Raw genomic sequence first — 17,652 nt, forward strand, 5'->3', positions numbered from 1 at the left:
TATACGTTACTAATTTAATGTGAAAAAGTTAATCGAGGTTATTTTGCTGTTTAGCGTGAATTCAGAAAGAAAATGAGTCAAAGGGATACTTGAGTACCTACTGTGTTAGTAGCCTGCAGTGATTTTGCAGATGTTCATGTACACACATGCTCAGTGTGAGCATATCCATTGAACAAACATTTGAAGAACATTTGCTGTGGACCAGGACTTCTGTAGGCACTGGGGATACATTGCTGAGTAACCAAAGCAGAGTAGCTGCTCTCATGGTGGGTAGAGGAACAGATAGCAAAGGTGTAACTAATTCAATGAATATGACAGCTTTAGCAGGGGTAACTGCTTGGGAGACAATAAAAGAGGCATTAGTGATAGAGAGTAGGATTGAGGGTTTGGGCCTCTCTCAGAAGATAACCTTAAACTGAGACCTGGAAGGTGTGAAAAGGGCATCCATGTGTGAAGACATCCAGGCTGGGAAAATATCAAAAGGAGAGACCCTGAGGGGACTACATCAAGGACAAGATACACTGAAAAACCCTCCCACTTCAAATCTCAGAGAAAGACGGGGTAAAATACAACAAACAACCTTTTAAGTGCATGCTAGGCTTCCAGGGAGCTATGGCAAAGCCACTAGGATGGAATTAAGCTTTGTTATGTTCAAATAGCTGACAGTGGGTCAATGGAACTGGCCCAGGCTGAGTGAGGGGACCAGTAGGAGATGAGCTCAGATGCATAGGTAAGAGTCAGCTTTTGTCAGCCATAGAGGCCACAGTAAGGCTGGTGGATTGATTCCAAACCTTTTAGGAGCTGTTGGAGGCTTTCAAGCAGCAGAGTGAAGTGCTCTTGTTGACACTTTAAAAGGATGAGTCTGGCTGCTGTCAGGAGGGTGGGCTCTGGAAGACCAGGGAGGCAGGAAAAGGAGAGTTAGGCTCCTGCTGAAGGTCAGGGGCAGAGTGTTGCCAGCAGGAAGCTCTGCTGTGCCGTGGAAATTGGGAGACAGGCTAACTTTGAGATATATCTTGGAACTGGAACTGGCTGAGAGCTTGGACATTGAGGGTAGTGAGAGAGAATAAAGAGGAATCAAGGATGAAGTCTTGGTTTGGGGCACGAATGTCTGGATGTATCATGTGCTGAAATAGGGAAGATTAGGAGAGAAACAAGAATTTTGTTTGGTAGTGGAGTAAGAAATCCCAAGTTCCATTGTGGACACAGTAACCGAAATGCCCTTAGGCATCTTTGTGCAGATATAAATAGGATGCTGGAGCTCTGGGAAGAAATGGGTGGATGATACACCCTTTATACAGAGCGAAACCACCACATTGCATGTCTGTGAGCACACATACACCTGCGTACACACGGCCCCCAGCAAGGGGCCAGGAGACAGACTTCACAGCTAAAGAAGTAGAGAGCGATCTGCACAGAGGCGGGTGGGCTAACCTTCAGCCAGCAAACAGGAGTCTCCACCTGAAGAAACTACATCCCAAACTGAGGAGAGTGGACTCCGGACCAACTGGTTCTCTTCTAGGTTTAGATCCTATTTGTGGTCCAGTTTCCTATGTGGACTGAAAACCGCTGACCTGGAATCGCGCTGCAAACTGTCTCTCCACCCACGGATGTGATGTTTGGGAGCAGGAAGAGCGAAGGGCAATATTTCTAATACTATCGGGACGGAGCCTGAAGTCCTAGTGAGGCATCTGGAGAAGTCCGAGCAAAATCAAAGGGCCTGAGGTTTTATAGAGAATAAAATTTCAAGTTAACTTATATCAACCAGGTTAGTGATAGATCTATACCTACAGAGAGAGGTGTGTTGCTTTCCTATTGCTGCTGTGACAAATCACCACAAATTGATTGGTTTTAAACAACAATTTATTACCTTACCATTCTGGAGGTCAGAGGATTAAATGGGTTGACAGGGCTTCTGGAGGCTTGAGGGGAGAATATGTGTCCTTGCCTTTCCCAGCTTCTACAAGTCTCCTACATTCCTTGGCTTGTGGCCATGTCCTCCAGCTTCAAAGCCAGTGCTGTAGCACCCTCAAATCTCACCCCTGTCTGACCTCAGCTTCCCTTATTACATCTCCTGCTCTCACTCTGACTATCCTGCCTCTCTCTTTCCCTCCTAAGGACTCTGGTACTTATGTTGGGCCTAGCCATATAATATGGGGTAATCACTTTATCTCAAGATCCTACACTTAATCAAGCCTGCAAAATCCCTTTGCCATGGAAGGTTTAGAGCAGTGATGGCGAACCTTTTGAGCTCGGCGTGTCAGCATTTTGAAAAACTCTAACTTAACTTTGGTGCCGTGTCACATATAGAAATTTTTTGATATTTGCAACCCTAGTAAAACAAAGACTTATATTTTTGATATTTATTTTATATATTTAAATGCCATTTAACAAAGAAAAATCAACCAAAAAAATGAGTTCGGGTGTCACCTCTGACACGCGTGTCATAGGTTCGCCATCACTGGTTTAGAGGATGAGGGTGAGGAATCTTTGCCAGAGAGGGAGCATTGTTCTGTCTACCACAAGGAGTTTTCTGCTATTTATTGGTGGGACTTTCTCCTTAGTTAAATAACTTCATTTAAAAAAAACAAACCAAAACCCTCCCATTTTTGTTTATTAAACTGCATCTTCAAAGCTAATTTATTTTAGCAGAGGCACCAGACACCTTTCCCTTACTTGTCTTTGCTCTTTCTCCGTGTACTGGGCTGTAGCCTGAAATTAAAACCCTGCATTTTGCCTCAATCAGCCATCTAAGGCTTTTATTTTTCATCTAACATGTAAAATAATAGCATTAGGAGCTTTTTACAAAGAAATTCTATGAACCTCTCAGATCAAATTTGAACAAGGTATGTTTTCTGTTTCATCATAGAATTTCTTCTGCCTTTTAGATATTGGAGACTTGAACTTCTGCTGCATAAAACATTGAGAATAGATTTCCCTTCCTAAAGTTTATTATGTAGTTAATTTAGCAATTCACATCATTCTCATGTATTGAATTCCCAGAAAATGTTGATTAATCTAAGATTGATAGAGTAGGTTTACATCACTTGTCAGCAGATTCTGTGTTTGAAGAGCAAGTGTGCAGAGAAAGGAGGCCATGTGTGCTGTAAGATTCTGCCTCAAATCCTGGTGGGGAAGCTTCTGATATGTAACTTCAGCTTTGTGGCCTTGAGGAAGTTACATCACCTCCAGAATCTCGCTGGCTCCTATGTAAACAGCGATTAATTATACTGCTTTCCTGGGGTGTGGTGTAGACTATGACTTTGTTCACACAAAAAGCCTTATAATACCAAGCATTGCCCAAAATTAAATTTTTGCCTCCCATAATTCATCTATGCCTCTATAGATTTCCTCTTTTTTCAATTGGATTTGATATGCCTCATTATTTCTCATTTAGAATCATGTTTGAATTTTGCTTTCAACCATTTTATATTCATTTAAATATAAGACTGTCTTTCTTTTAGTCCACTAAGAGATTTCTATTTGTATCCCATTAAGCTTGTTCCTATTATAATAAAAATGCTGTTTGGGAATTTAAAATTCTCTTGATCTATTGGATGACATGTGCATGTGGAAAGAGATACCGCAACTGGCAATTCTTAATAATTGCACTGGTCAGGGTGCTGGCAGGCAGTGATGATGCTCTCATAGGGGCCATTTGAAAAGAGTGATGTGGGAACGGTAAAGAGAAACCAAGAAGGAGTAATAAACACCTGGGAGCTGGTAGCGGAAGGGCATCCTCTACCCACCTGTGTCTCACAGGGCAAGAGGAGGGAGGGGTTGCCAGAACCTGACAAGAGGTGTGGCTACAGAAGGTTCCACAGATGTGCATACCCAGGGTCAAACCTCCACCCAGCCAGGGAGATGAGAGAAGGGAAGCAAGGGAAATAAATGTCCTGAGCCCCACTCCCACTCCCTGTTCTCCTTCCTCTATTCAAACCCAAATGGAAGAGGAGGGCATGGGAGCCAGTTGATGCAGTCCATAGACATCCGTTTCCTGGCACACAGCTTGGTGGAAAGTGGAGAGTGATCTGCAGAAGCAAACAGAAGATACCCAGCGGAGTAGTCTATTGGGGAAAATATTATCCCAAGTTAATTTTTGTTGGCCTTCAAAATTTGGTTGTTCGTAAACATACTTGGGCCCTGACCCCTTTGGTTCCAAGCATCTTTCTTTTCAGCACTGCTATTGGCAGTCGTGTTGCCATGGGTGGTGCTGTTGGTGGTAATGAGGTTGGTGGTATTGAACTGGTCAGCCCAGGTGAGCTCATTCTTCTGTGGGTCCAAAGGTCTGACTAATGAACTTGAGGTGTAGACACCACAGTGACTGTGGAGTCCCCGTTTCCCAGCAGGCGGTCTGAGGGGCCCTCTCCCTCACTCTCCCCTCCTCCTTTTCCAGGATGGAGCTTCAGCATGGGGTCGGCCTACCAGTTTCACAGTTGGCGTGTGTTCGTGATTGTCTGCGCCCTCCCCTGTGTCTGCTCAGTGGTGGCCCTCACATTCATGCCTGAAAGCCCCCGCTTCTTGTTGGAGGTAACATTTGTTATTACTGATACTCAAGGAAGCCACATACGTTGGAGACAGTAGCTTGTTAATTCTAGAACAGCATGTCTGCCTCTTTGGGAGGTATTTTTTCCTTCCTTATGTGGAGGGTTTGGTGTGATGGGGACATGCTTCCAACACCCAGCATGTGAACAAGCTGCCTCGTGACCAGAAAGCACTCATGTTCCTCCTTAAGCAATTTACTCTTTGCTCAATGAAGAGAACATGGCTATTGTTCTATAAATGAAATTCTACCATCCAAAGGCGCTATTTCTAGTTATAGGAACATCCATTGAACTGCTAAGGTATTCAGGGATATCCAAGTAGTCAGTATGTTCCAATGGGACACACCTAAATGCATTTTCACAATGACACCAAATTTGATTTGGCAATTGAAGATGGTTATTGGAAAACCAGGGAGTGTGTTTCACCTCTAGCACTTCACTGTCTACTCACATTTGCTAGGTTGGAAAACATGATGAAGCCTGGATGATTCTGAAGTTAATTCATGACACAAACATGAGGGCACGGGGTCAGCCCGAGAAGGTCTTCACGGTGAGTACTGCTCCTCAGAGAATCATCTATGCCAGGGGTGGGAAACTGTTTCTGAAAAGGCCGGATTGTAAATTCCTCTCTCGCTGTACCTTCCCTTCCTCATACTTGCCCCTTTTACCTAAGCCTGCCACACTGCTGCTGTATGTGCTGTTCCCTCTGCATGAACGTTCTTTGATTCTCTTGTTACAAAGTTTATTCTCAATGGGGAAACCAGTCTAAATTAACTAAAATTGGGTGCACAGAATTCTTTAGAAGGAACATGGTTTTTAAATCTTTTTATATATGCAGCATATAGTTTGATGAAAAATGTTTTGTCTAAAATGGGTTTAATACATAAAGTAAGACAGAAGTGGGACAAAAGTAAGATCTTCGGTGTCATAAATGATATGAATTATAGTTCTTAAAATGTGAAATGGTCCCTAATTAAACAATCCCCTCGCGTCTAACTTATTTTATTTTTATTTAGGAAATATATTTTCGTAATGTAAAGATAGATTTCAGTGTGTCATCTGTCCAAATTACCATAGATTCTTCATTAGCAAAATTTTTATGCAGTGTAATGGAGAAAGTAAGGTCAGTAATGGAGGGCCTGGAAGCTTTGAGTAGGCCATTCTTTTGAGGAGACACACAATAGACGAAGGCTGTTTTTAAATTAAAGCAACATGAAGCTGGAGGATTCTCAAGACATTAGCTAGACACTGGGTATCACTCAATCCTTTCAGCCAGATGAGGGTAAACCCTTTACCAAAGACTCCTGAGAAAGTGTCTTTGTAGGGATTCATTGTCCTGCTTACCTGCTTTTCTTCCAGTAATTGGAGTTGCCAAGTCCAGCCATGACCATTCATGATAATATTATTATGTAAAATGAGAATAATGTGGAAATGATCCAAAAGAACGGATAATCTCAAAATCATTTATATGTGACTTTCAAAATCATGACATGATTCTACCATGACACATCTGCCTTTTTCCTTGTTATACTAGTATCTACCACACAGTGAATATGCATGGATTCCTTCCATGTCTCCTGCTTAAGCTCTTTTTCCTATGCCCATACCTTAAATACTGTTTTACAGGGCTAATTTCAGCTAATTTTTCCTTTAAGTCTAGACACTCTCCTTAGCTGTTCTCATCTACTTCTGCATCTCTATTGCCTAATGGACAAATCTCCTGAGCTCCAGATATGCATGCTGAAGGGCTTTGTGGCCATGAGTCTACGAGCTATAGGCCCTTTAAGATCTGAATTTCTAAATCTTAACTTTCTACCTTAAGAGTCTCCAAGCCTCTTCCTTGTCCTAAATTCTATCAGCAAGTACCACCGGCACCACCCAAACTGGAGCCCTGAAAACTATTCTATTTCCTTCTTTCCTTTACCTTCATTGTATTTAAAAAAAATCACTCTGTCCTATTACTTTCCATCCTAAATATCATTCATCATTATTCCTTACTTTGCACCCTCACTGCCAATGATTTGGTTCATCCCTCATTACTCATTGCCCTTTGTTCTTGGACTATTCTTCAGGACTGCCAAACTCTTTATAGTTGTCTAATACAGTATTTTTTAAAATATATACATTTTTTATTGATTTCAGAGAGGAAGGGAGAGGGAGAGATAGAAACATCAGTGCTGAGAGAGAATCATTGATTGGCTGCCTTCAGCATGCCTCCTACTGGGGATTGAGTCCGCAACCCAGACATGTGCCCTGACCAGGAATCGAACTGTGACTCCTGATTCATAGGTCGTGCTCAACCACTGACCCACACTGGCCAGGCTAATACAGTTTTTTTTTTTTTAAATCACACCTCTTGATGTTTGCAGATAGTATTCCTCCCACTTGGAATGGACTCCAAATAGTTTACACAAATGGCAAATGACAAATTTCTCCATAAACTCCAGCTCAAATTCTGTAGTCCATGAAGCCTTCTCTCTTCTCTGTCACACTCCCAGGTGAACTTGGGTGTTCTCTACAATATTTCTCTCCCATCTGATATACACTTCCATCAGAGTACTTTTTATTTTGTATGGTAATTGCTTGATGTTTGCATCTCCAGGGTCCAGTGTCAGGCCTGGCACCCTATGGGTGCCAATGCATTAATGAACAAACAAACACTGATGAGTGGAGAAGAGGAAGCCTCCCAAAAGTAATATATTGAGTGATAAGAACACCCCTGTGATTTTTTTTAAAAAAATCTAGGTACAGTATCACAAAATAGTGTCTACATGGCATGTTTTGATCTGACTCTATTTGGAATCCCATATTTAACTCAGACATTATTTTTGTTACATATAGACATCTTTGTTTACATAGTCAGGAAAAGGCTACTGCCTATCTGGTATAATTTGAAAGATACAAGGGTCCCCAGAGCACCTCCATCAAAAGACAACCTCGGTACCTGGATTCTCACAATAGAAGTGCTGCTTTGGATATTGGCAGAATCTCCAAGAAAAAAAAATCTGTTCAAAATTTATCTCTGGCAGGGGTAACGTGTGTACATTTCTGTGCCTCTCGGATTTATCGAAAGCAAGTAAATAGTTATTCATAGGATAAGAAAGGACAGATCCATAAAGGATCCATTATTCCTCTTTTTCTCTCTCTCTCTTTTCAGGCTTCATTCTCGGTTTTGAAAGCATTACTTCTTTTGACTCTTGGTTCTTTTCCTTAGCAAAAAGAGGCTAACTTAAGTCATAGATACAGCTTTCCATGCCAAAACCTCCATCATTCATTCCCCTTCAGTGTTGATGCTTGCCATCGAAGCTCATTCACTTGACCTCGCACTATGGTCACCTGTAGATATTTGCTGACCAGTCACTGTGAGCTAATTAGGCTGTGGGAGAAGGAAGAGAGGGCAATAATGATGCTCCAAGGATAAAAGTTTGATGGGAAAGCTTTCGGAACTATGGTTAGGGGCCAAATTCATCAAATAAGTAGGTTTCAAAGAAAAGTATGTACAGTTACTTTAGTCCAAGCAAATAATTCTTAATCCAGAAGCTGACCTATCTGGATGTTTTATCTGCTAATGTGTGCCTTTGTAGTAATGATTCAGAGAAAGGCATTTTAATTTCACACTATTCCATTACTGCTTGCCCTTCACCTCCTTCCCTATGGTATTCCTTCCCATTCATCCTTTATTCAGTTCCTTTAGGTGCCATTTGGGTCTGGGCACTTGCATCATCAGTCTCAGATATGTATGACGTGAGTATCAAATGCCTGCTTTTTTGTTGGAGTCAGGTTTTGCTCCTTTAAAAACAGATGGTAGCCTTAACCGAGCAACATCAGAGAAGAGAACTCAACACTTTGCCCTCTGTTGCTCTTTACAGGTAAACAGAATCAAAACCCCAAAACAAATAGATGAGTTGATTGAAATTGAGAGTGACACAGGAACATGGTACAGGAGGTGTTTCGTTCGGATCCACACAGAACTGTATGGAGTAAGTAACAAGCCCATCTGAATTGTTGGCCAATAGTCAATAGACTATTGGTCAATTGTTGCATTTGAGGTTAGTCAGAAGCAGGGTTGACTGACCAGTTCCATGAATGGGTTTCTCCCCTCTTCAGACACCTGACTTCTGGACTGGGACCAGGTAATAGGATCCCCTTGGGATCATCGGGGAAACTAAGATGCTTCATCTTTGGGAAGGGAAGGTGTTCGGTGGAGTCTTGGTAGTGCTGGGTAGGCTTCCGTTACTTTGCCCATTGACCTCAGGAAGCTGGTAAATGAAATTTCCAGTATTTGGTTTTCTCTAGCCTCTAGCTTTTACATTTTAAGTTCAAATGAATCCAGTGCAAAGAAAACTCAACTTTTTAATAATTTGTTGGAGGGAGTGGGGAGTGGGGTTGACTAGATAACTGTATAAGTAAACTAACTCTCTAATATTTTACAGATTTGGATGACTTTTATGAGATGTTTCCACTACCCAGTTAGGGAAAATACAATAAAGCTTACAATCGTTTGGTTCACCCTGTCCTTTGGGTAAGTGATATTTAAATTCTTGGTGAGTGAAATCTTTATATGTCCACACTGTAATTCCTAGTCATGCTGCTTTCTTTTCTTATGCTGTTTGATGCTGTTAACATTTAGGAAAGAATTTTATCCAGATTAGGTTTGCTAACAGTTATGATTTTATAGTCTAGTCCAGCCGTGGGCAAACTATGGCCCGCGGGCCGGATCTGGCCCATTTGAAATGAATAAAACTAAAAAAAAAAAAAAAGACCGTACCCTTTTATGTAATGATGTTTACTTTGAATTTATATTAGTTCACACAAACACTCCATTCATGCTTTTGTTCCGGCCCTCTGGTCCAGTTTAAGAACCCATTGTGGCCCTCGAGTCAAAAAGTTTGCCCACCCCTGGCTAGTCATTTCACTTATCTTGTCATAAAGCTGTGCTGGCAAAATCAGTAGTATTTGGAAAGTCCAATAAAACCCTGGGTGATTTGTACACCATGACTTCTCCTCCCTCCTCTCCTCATGTGGTTGGCCCCAGCCACAGCAGCCTCTTTGCTCTTCCTTGAACATGCAAGAAAAGTATACTACACTTTCAGGTCAATAGGATCTTCGTGTCTGGTGGAGCCCCACATTCCTGCTTTAAGTTCCATGTCTTAACATCCCTAAATAAAAACAGCAAGTGACCAGACATGACTGATCTCTCCCAGTGCTCTGAGTTGTAATAAAGGGACAAACAAGGAAAGTGATGGTCAGGACACAAAGCATCTTGTTCTGCATGTGACTTAGGGCATTACTGAGTTTTTATTCCTCATTTCTAAGTTGAGAGGATTGATTTAGAATATATAAAGTACCCCCCACCCAAGTTCCAGGATAACTATTAATCTATGAAGGATGAACATTAGAATGTATTCAGTGCTTGCTGTGTGCTAAACACTAAGCGAGGTGTTAAGCGAGACAACAGTCCTACTCTCAAGATGTGAAGAGTTACATGATAATAATGATCTGGTTTGTTTATTTTGTTTGACAATTTATTATTGACCACATCTTAAGCTTTATGATTTTCTTACTGATGTCCCCATAACCTCAAATAGTGAGTAGCATTTAGTGGATATTTAGTAAATGTTTGCCAAATAAATGAAAACTGAGCAGTTTTAAAACTCCTCCATGTCATTGATTACAGACACCTTAGGGTAGCATGCTTCCTTGCGGTTGCTATTTTTAAAGTTTTTTGTCCTATGTATATGACTAGAGAGCAGTGCTATAGATGGTGCATCTCTGAGTTATTTCTTATTCAGTGGCCACCACTCATACCCTCACAGTAATTTCATTCATGATCTATGAAGAGAAGGGGTTGGAATCTGGAATCCTGAGCCAGTGATGTTTCCAGATTCCTGAAGACAATGATGGTAAAACTACACATACTGTCTTCCGAGCACTCCCTGTGTGCTGGCTACTTTGCATCCCATTTCATCCAAGCAACCACCCAGGAAGGTGGATGCTATCATCCGTCTGACATTAGAGATGAGGTAACTGAGGCTTAGGGAACTGGCCGAAGATCACACAGCTGGTAAGTAGCAAGGCCAGGATCCGAACCTAGCATGTCTACCTGCAACAGGATAAACTAGAGCAATGATTCTCAAACTGTAGTGTGCATCAGAAAAATTACCTGGAGGACTCCATCCCCTGAGCTCCTGATTCAGCAGGCCTGGATGGGGCCTGAGAGTTTGCATTTCTAACAAGTTCCCAGGTAACGCTGATGCTGCTGGCCCGGACCCCACTTTGGGAACCACTATTTCAGAGGATTGTTGTTCAATAGAAACATAATGTGAGCCACACGTGTCATTTTAAATTTTCTGGCAGCCACGCTATAAAAAAAAGTAAAAGGAAACAGGTGAAATTAATTTTAATATTATATTTTATTTGACTCATTATGTCTAAAATGGTATTGTTTCAACATATAGTCAATATAACCATGATTAAAGACTTATTTTACATTCTTTTTTGTTAGTCGTTCAGTGTGATATTTTATACATACGGCACATCTCAATTTGGGCTAGCCACATGTCAGCGGCTCAGTAGCCACATGTCAGCTGCTCGATAGCCACACGTGGTGAGTGGCTGCTGTATTGAAGAGCACGGTGGTTACCCGTTGGAATGACACATGTGAGGCCAACAGGCAGAAACTGGAAATAACCTGGATTTTCAGATAATTGCCTGCACGGTCCTTTTCCCAGCCTTTAACTGCTTTGAGAAATGGGGCTGTACCCTCAGGCTAGCAGTGGAAGAGGAGTGTGGGAACCAAAAAAGATTCTGCACTCATAAAAGAGGTCATTCTTTAAGGGCCATGGTTTTTGGATACCAGGTGTATGGCAGACTAGGCGATGGGGCTCCTCAGTGCAGCCTGGGGTGATGAGAAAACTTCAGGACCAGCATGCCACGTATGGGTACAGGGTGGGATTCTTATACAATGTCTCCTCCCAAAGCACTGGCTTCAGGAATGATGTACCTGGGGTTCCCCAGGGAACCCTAGGCCATATGTCTAGGTTGATTTTTGCAGACTTAATCGTGGTGGGGAGAGAGCAGCGCAGGTGACAGCGTGATGATTCATAATGTTTCAGGGAGCCGGTCATCGTCAGAGCACCTCTCTGGGAACTGCTACCTCTCTGAGCATGTCAGGGAGGCAGGCGTGCATCGCCTCTCGTTGCTGGCACCTTTACAAACTCACATTTCTTTGTCTTTGCAGGTACTATGGATTATCTGTTTGGTTCCCTGATGTCATCAAACATCTGCAATCGGATGAATATGCATTACGAACTAGAAATGTGCCGAGAGAGAAATATGCCAATTTCAGTATTAACTTTACAATGGAAAATCAGATTCATACCGGAATGGAATACTACAATGGCAGGTCCAGAAACTTTGAAATAACTTAGTATGCTATCTGTTCACAAAAACGTATTTCTTACTAGCCTTCACTGCACTGAAATATGTATAGTATTTTAGTTTTGTTTTTTAATTTGTACATTTAGTCATTTCTGGCTGAATATGAACACTTCCAAATGGGCGTTAAAGAAAAGGGATCTGTTACTTCACTTAAAACTACTTCTGAAACTGAGTTGCTTTGCATTTATTAAGTAGTGGGATTGACTGTTATGAAATGAAAATTTAGAGAGACCCTGGAGAAAAATGAAAAAAAGTTACAGAAGAAAAGAATGAGGAGTATGATAAAATAAAATGGGTTATAAGGTTATTTAATTCAGAGAAGAAATCTGAAGTGTAATTTGTTGCCTGTCTTCAATTCCTGAAAAAGGGGACCGTTTTTCAGAATTCCTTCTTTCTCCATGATGCTGAATCAAAAATTGAGGTTATATTGAGAGTTTCAATTAGAGAACAGGAATGATTCTCCAAAGTTGGGGCTTTGGAAGTAAAGAATACGTTAGCAAAGGGTATTTTTGAGACTAGAACCTGGAATGCTTCTTGATGAGCACAGAGAACTGGCTCAAAAAGATTCTGGTTCATTCTTTCAGGAAAGCAAAGAACGGACAAGGTCCTCATTTACATCCATTATTTGTTGTCTGAGCAAATAATCACTGCTATGAGTTCCGGTGGTTTACATCATTCTTAGGAAATTGTCCTAATTTCAAAAACGATAAAAGTAAAAAGCTAGAATAATCAAAGTTTCCCAGGGCAAAAAACCAATTTGGAAAGATGAAAAAGAATTTGTGGAATGTTTATGGTTTGTAATGAAAAGGAGCATTGCCAGCAGGAGATAATTGTTTGAACTGACAATTCAAGGAGGGGCCTAATCCTAATCCCAGCCACATAGAACCACCTGCATTCTCCCATACGACACCCCAACTCAGAGCTGCACTTGGTTCTCACGGAACCCGTAGAGTCAAGTGCTCTGTAATTCTAGATTGAAATTTACTTCGTTTATTTTAAAAAAATACTCTTACTTGCCCTAGCTGGGTTATTTAATTCAGAGAAGAAATCCCTTCTAGGTTCGACTCCAGTCAAGGGCACGCACCTTGGTTGCAGGCTCCTCCCCAGCCCAGGCCCTGGTCGGGGCTCATGCAGGAGTCAACCAATCAATGTGTTTCTCTCACATCAATATTTCTCTCTGTCTTTTCCTCTTGCTTCACTGAGGATAAAAAAAAAAAAAAATTCTGTTACTCCATTAGAAATTTCTAGCATGTTTGTATTTCTGACAGTCATATTTTAAATAATATTTGTTAAAATTCTAAGATGGGTATTCAATCATGACTAAGAAATATTTTACATTAGCAATATAATGATTAATAGTTTTAATAGTACTAAAATCCTTATAAAATATATATTTATTTTAGAAAGTGGTAGAATTTTTTTCAAGGAAATTTGAAATACCACTAGCTAACTCATTTTTTAAAAAATAGCTTTCCTGTTCAGCATATAAATGGCATCTCTTTCTGCACTGATATGGAGTCCAAGGTAGACTACCAGGAGACAGAGCAAGTTGTAGAATAACGTGTCTCATTTGCTAGCACGTTTCATAAAGAATGCTACCGGAGAGCACCCAAAAAACTAACACAAAAGAGGGGTGGTCTGAGAAGAGGTCGGAAAAAACTTACTTTTTCCCTTTAAAATTTTTGATTTTGTACCAGGTGTACTCTGTGTATATACTACCCATTCAAAAAATTGTTTGCCCTTTCTAAATTCAGTTCCATTTCAGAAAAATTGATAATCTTAAAATGTCCCATTATTTACCCTCCTTTAAGTGGGTAAATTTACCGTTTAGATGGTTTTTCTCTGGACCCCTAGAGCAGGGGATTGACATAAGATTATTTTTTAAGCCGGTTGTTCTGTTACACCACAATGCACTGTCAATCCTTAGGGTGAGAACAATTTTGAAAGTATTACCCAATAATTAGTGAATTGCTCTAGGATCAGTCCCTTTCTGACCCTAATAGGAGTGGCATTTGATATCAAAACTTCTTCCGTGGTTGAATAAGCATTTTCCTCCCGGTGACTGTATAAGTATATATTCATGCTCTCTTAATAAATTACTGAGACACTGTTGAACATTTATTCATGTCACCTGAGATCCTTATCAACACAGACAGATCTGAGTCATAAATTCTTCTACAATGTTAGGATCATTATGACTGTTAGCATTTTTACTGACTAGAGTTTCCCCTTTAGCACCCAAAACTGTGTATGAGCAGGTTTCATCATTCTACACATTTCCAAAAATAAGCAGAGCTCTCATCATTCTATTTGGTTCAAGGAATAACTGTTGGCTCTGAGAAGAGAAATATTCTTGGAGTGAGTGTGGCTATGAGTTTCTTGACCCCTGAGTCAGTCATTCCTTATGTCCTTTCTACAGGATAATCCCTACACTGGAATGAAGAAACCTTGGGTTTTGGGCTTGGGGAACAGACTCCCTTTAAAAGTGTGTATGGGAGCACATCCTCCAGTTAGAGCCATGAACCCCAAATAGAGAATTTTCAAATAAAGGCATATGGGAAGGAACAAGAACATAGGATTGAAAAATAAAGAATTAATAGTCACAAGTAATCTCCGATATTTCTACCTGCAACTGCCTACCCCGCAAAAAAATCGTTTACCAACATTGCAAAAAGCTAAGTGAAGTTATCTGGAATGCCACCTCTTCTTCGGTTAGGAAATAATCTTGGCAAGCAGTGGATAGCCAAAGAACAGGCTGGATGAGGAAAAGGGGGAAAAGCTAAGAGATTAGAAAACCCAGAAACCAATGTCCTTTGTAATTATGAGTGTCCACAGAGGGGCAGCCCATCACTAAACCTGTTTGACTTACCTTTAAACCCTGGTGGACAATCATTGATATGAATTTTTTGTGTGTGTTGAGCAGATTCCTCGGGGTCAAGTTCAAATCTGTAACCTTCAAGGATTCGCTTTTTAAGGCCTGCACTTTTGAGGATGTGACTTCAGTCAACACCTACTTCAAGAACTGCACATTTATTGACACTGTTTTTGACCACACAGGTAGGTGTGCTACTTAGTCCTGCTGAGGCCTCTTCAGAGGGCCTGGCGCTGGGCAGAAATGGGACACGCGTGTCACAGTGTGGGCAGAGACTTAAGGGGGAAATGGAGGTTAAAGTATAAATTAACAGATTCCCTAAATCAGGTCGGATCAAAGTTATGTGTGTATTGTTTGTTTTTGTCAGGTGTAATGCAAATGGGACTTGCAGAAGTTCAAAGTTAAAAAAATAAATGGTTTGGTGCATAATTTTTAAAGCAAAGCATTAACCTGTAGTTTATTTGTTTTGATAATCTTGGCTTCTAAATCTGGTGTTTCTTTAAGTCAGCATGTCTGAACTACAGTCAGCAGAGATGGCAAACATATGGCTGATTCATACATATTTTGAAACAAATTGTTTTTGGTAATTGTTGTATGGAAACTATTAGCCCTATAATGATAGTCCTTCTATAACATGATAATTAGAACAAACTAACATCATAAAGGAGTAAACAAGTAACGAAATTAGCAATGGCTAATCAAAAGAAATCGGAGGGTAACTGGATTCTTTAACTTAGCATATTCCTTTTTCAACACAGGTATTCCTTCATTCTGCAGTTATGCCTCAGTACCAGGGGGATTGGTTCCAGGACCCCTGTGGATACCAATATCCATGAATGCTCAAGCCCCTGATATAAAATACTGTAGTATTTGCATATCCTCTGCACATCCTCTGTACACTTTAATCATCTCTAGATTACTGATAAATACTATATAAATAGTTGTTATACTGTATTGTTAGGGAATGACAATAAGAAAAAAAGTCTGTACATGTTCAGTACAGATGCATCCATCATGGGCCTTACAATACAGTACACATCAGCAACAACATACTTTTTTTTCCCAATCCACAGACGTGGAATCCGTGTACATGGAGGGCCAACCATGCTTTGTAATGTAAAGTCCTAGACCTTGCACTTTGTCAAGGCAAAGATACTAAAAGTCAAACCAGCCCCGGCCTTGAAGCTCTCAAGGAGAGGAGAGTATCATGATTCCTTTCCGTATTCTCCATAGGCTTTCTTATCTTGGTGTATAACTATTAAGAGCTTGATGAATTATCTTTCCTTATGTTCACAGATTTCGAGGAGTACAAATTCATTGACAGTGAATTTCAAAACTGCTCCTTTTTTCACAATAAAACGGGATGCCAGATTACCTTTGATGATGACTACAGTGCCTACTGGATTTATTTTGTCAACTTCCTGGGAACATTGGCGGTGTTACCAGGGAACATCGTGTCTGCTCTCCTGATGGACAGAATCGGGCGCTTGACGATGCTGGGTAAGTGCTTCGTGTCCTGTAAAATAAAGGAGCTGCCCTGCCACCTAGAGGGAGCCCACTTCCCACATGCCCTCTGCCCCCTTAGGGATCTGCATCCCACAGAGGTGAGAGAAATCCCTTCAGACCTTTCATTAAGACACCATCTTAGTGAAAATTATGTCTAATTACATTTCATTTGAGCAGCTTCCATGAGTTCACAGCCTAGAAAACTAATTATGTGTGACTAATGTATACTTTTCCACTTAAGTAGCTGAATAATTGATGATGTGCATTTCATGCTTACTGTGTTCAGAAGGCAGTTAGAGGGGCAAACCTTTCATCCAGGTGAGCAAACCTGCACCTGAGCTTTGCCAAACCCAGTCTGCAGCTTCCCCGTGGGATCTGTGTCACTGTGAGACCTTGAAGACCCAAGGGTCTTTGCTCTACCAAGATGAGGGGAAACATCCCAGCCTTCTGTCTGCTTCATTGACAGGTGGCTCTATGGTGCTTTCGGGGATTAGCTGTTTCTTTCTTTGGTTTGGCACCAGCGAATCCATGATGATAGGTATGCTGTGCCTGTACAACGGATTGACCATCTCAGCCTGGAACTCTCTGGATGTAGTCACTGTGGAAATGTACCCCACAGACCGGAGGTATGTTGAAATGGGTGTCTGGGAAGAGGTACTCTGAGCTCCACAGGACCACTGAAAGTCATAGAAAATAAACCAAATTGTCATGTTTCCAAGAAAGTAAAAATCCAAAAATATCTGGCATATGAAGTTGTAGGTTTCACTTGTATATATTAAAAGGAAAATGCTGGGGAATATAGTTGCTAGTAGGAGTTAATAGGACAGTTATTACTGGCAATTTGGCCTCTCGGTTCTTGACTTTGTGTAGGAAAAATTTCACAACACAAGTCCAGGCAATTTTGAAAGTACGTTTACTAAAGGTGGGGACAGTGAAACAAAGGAAGGGCTTAAAATAGAAGAGACAAGATCAGAGCAACAGGAGTGAGCCTAGGCGGAGCTGCCTTGGCGCTTTGAAATGTGAGGAATAGTGGAGCCTAAGTGTGGCCACGTTGGCCCTTTAGAAAGAAAGTCACAGAAGGAAGAAGAGGTGAGCCCGCTGGGTTGTGTGGGCTTGGGAAGCAAATTACTGAGGCAAAAGAAGGGCCTTTGGAGAAAGAAAGCAAAGATACACCCCTTAGGAAAGAGGAGGCAGGGGGAGGCCAGGGAGTGCTCTAGAGAGAGAGTGCACACTCTGCATGCTGGGTCCTTTGTCTTAAGGGTTTTTATCTGTTTTCTATATGCAGGAATTTTG

General features: G+C 41.1%; 1 protein-coding gene across 2 annotated transcripts in view; it reads left to right on the forward strand.

The window, feature by feature from the left end:
• Positions 1 to 17,652, forward strand: part of SV2C (synaptic vesicle glycoprotein 2C) — a 155,593-nt gene that overhangs the window by 121,261 nt on the left and 16,680 nt on the right. For both annotated transcript variants that reach the window (XM_070412209.1, XM_070412210.1), the window contains exons 5-12: positions 4,394 to 4,527; positions 5,002 to 5,091; positions 8,411 to 8,521; positions 8,975 to 9,063; positions 11,782 to 11,946; positions 14,905 to 15,038; positions 16,150 to 16,353; positions 16,826 to 16,985. In XM_070412209.1, the coding sequence (XP_070268310.1) occupies positions 4,394 to 4,527; positions 5,002 to 5,091; positions 8,411 to 8,521; positions 8,975 to 9,063; positions 11,782 to 11,946; positions 14,905 to 15,038; positions 16,150 to 16,353; positions 16,826 to 16,985 (1,087 nt within the window). The remainder of the gene's footprint in view (positions 1 to 4,393; positions 4,528 to 5,001; positions 5,092 to 8,410; positions 8,522 to 8,974; positions 9,064 to 11,781; positions 11,947 to 14,904; positions 15,039 to 16,149; positions 16,354 to 16,825; positions 16,986 to 17,652) is intronic.

Source organism: Myotis yumanensis, unplaced genomic scaffold, assembly GCF_028538775.1.
Source record: "Myotis yumanensis isolate MYYU_CA2020_CCGP unplaced genomic scaffold, mMyoYum1.0.hap1 SCAF_4, whole genome shotgun sequence".
NCBI lineage: Eukaryota > Metazoa > Chordata > Mammalia > Chiroptera > Vespertilionidae > Myotis > Myotis yumanensis.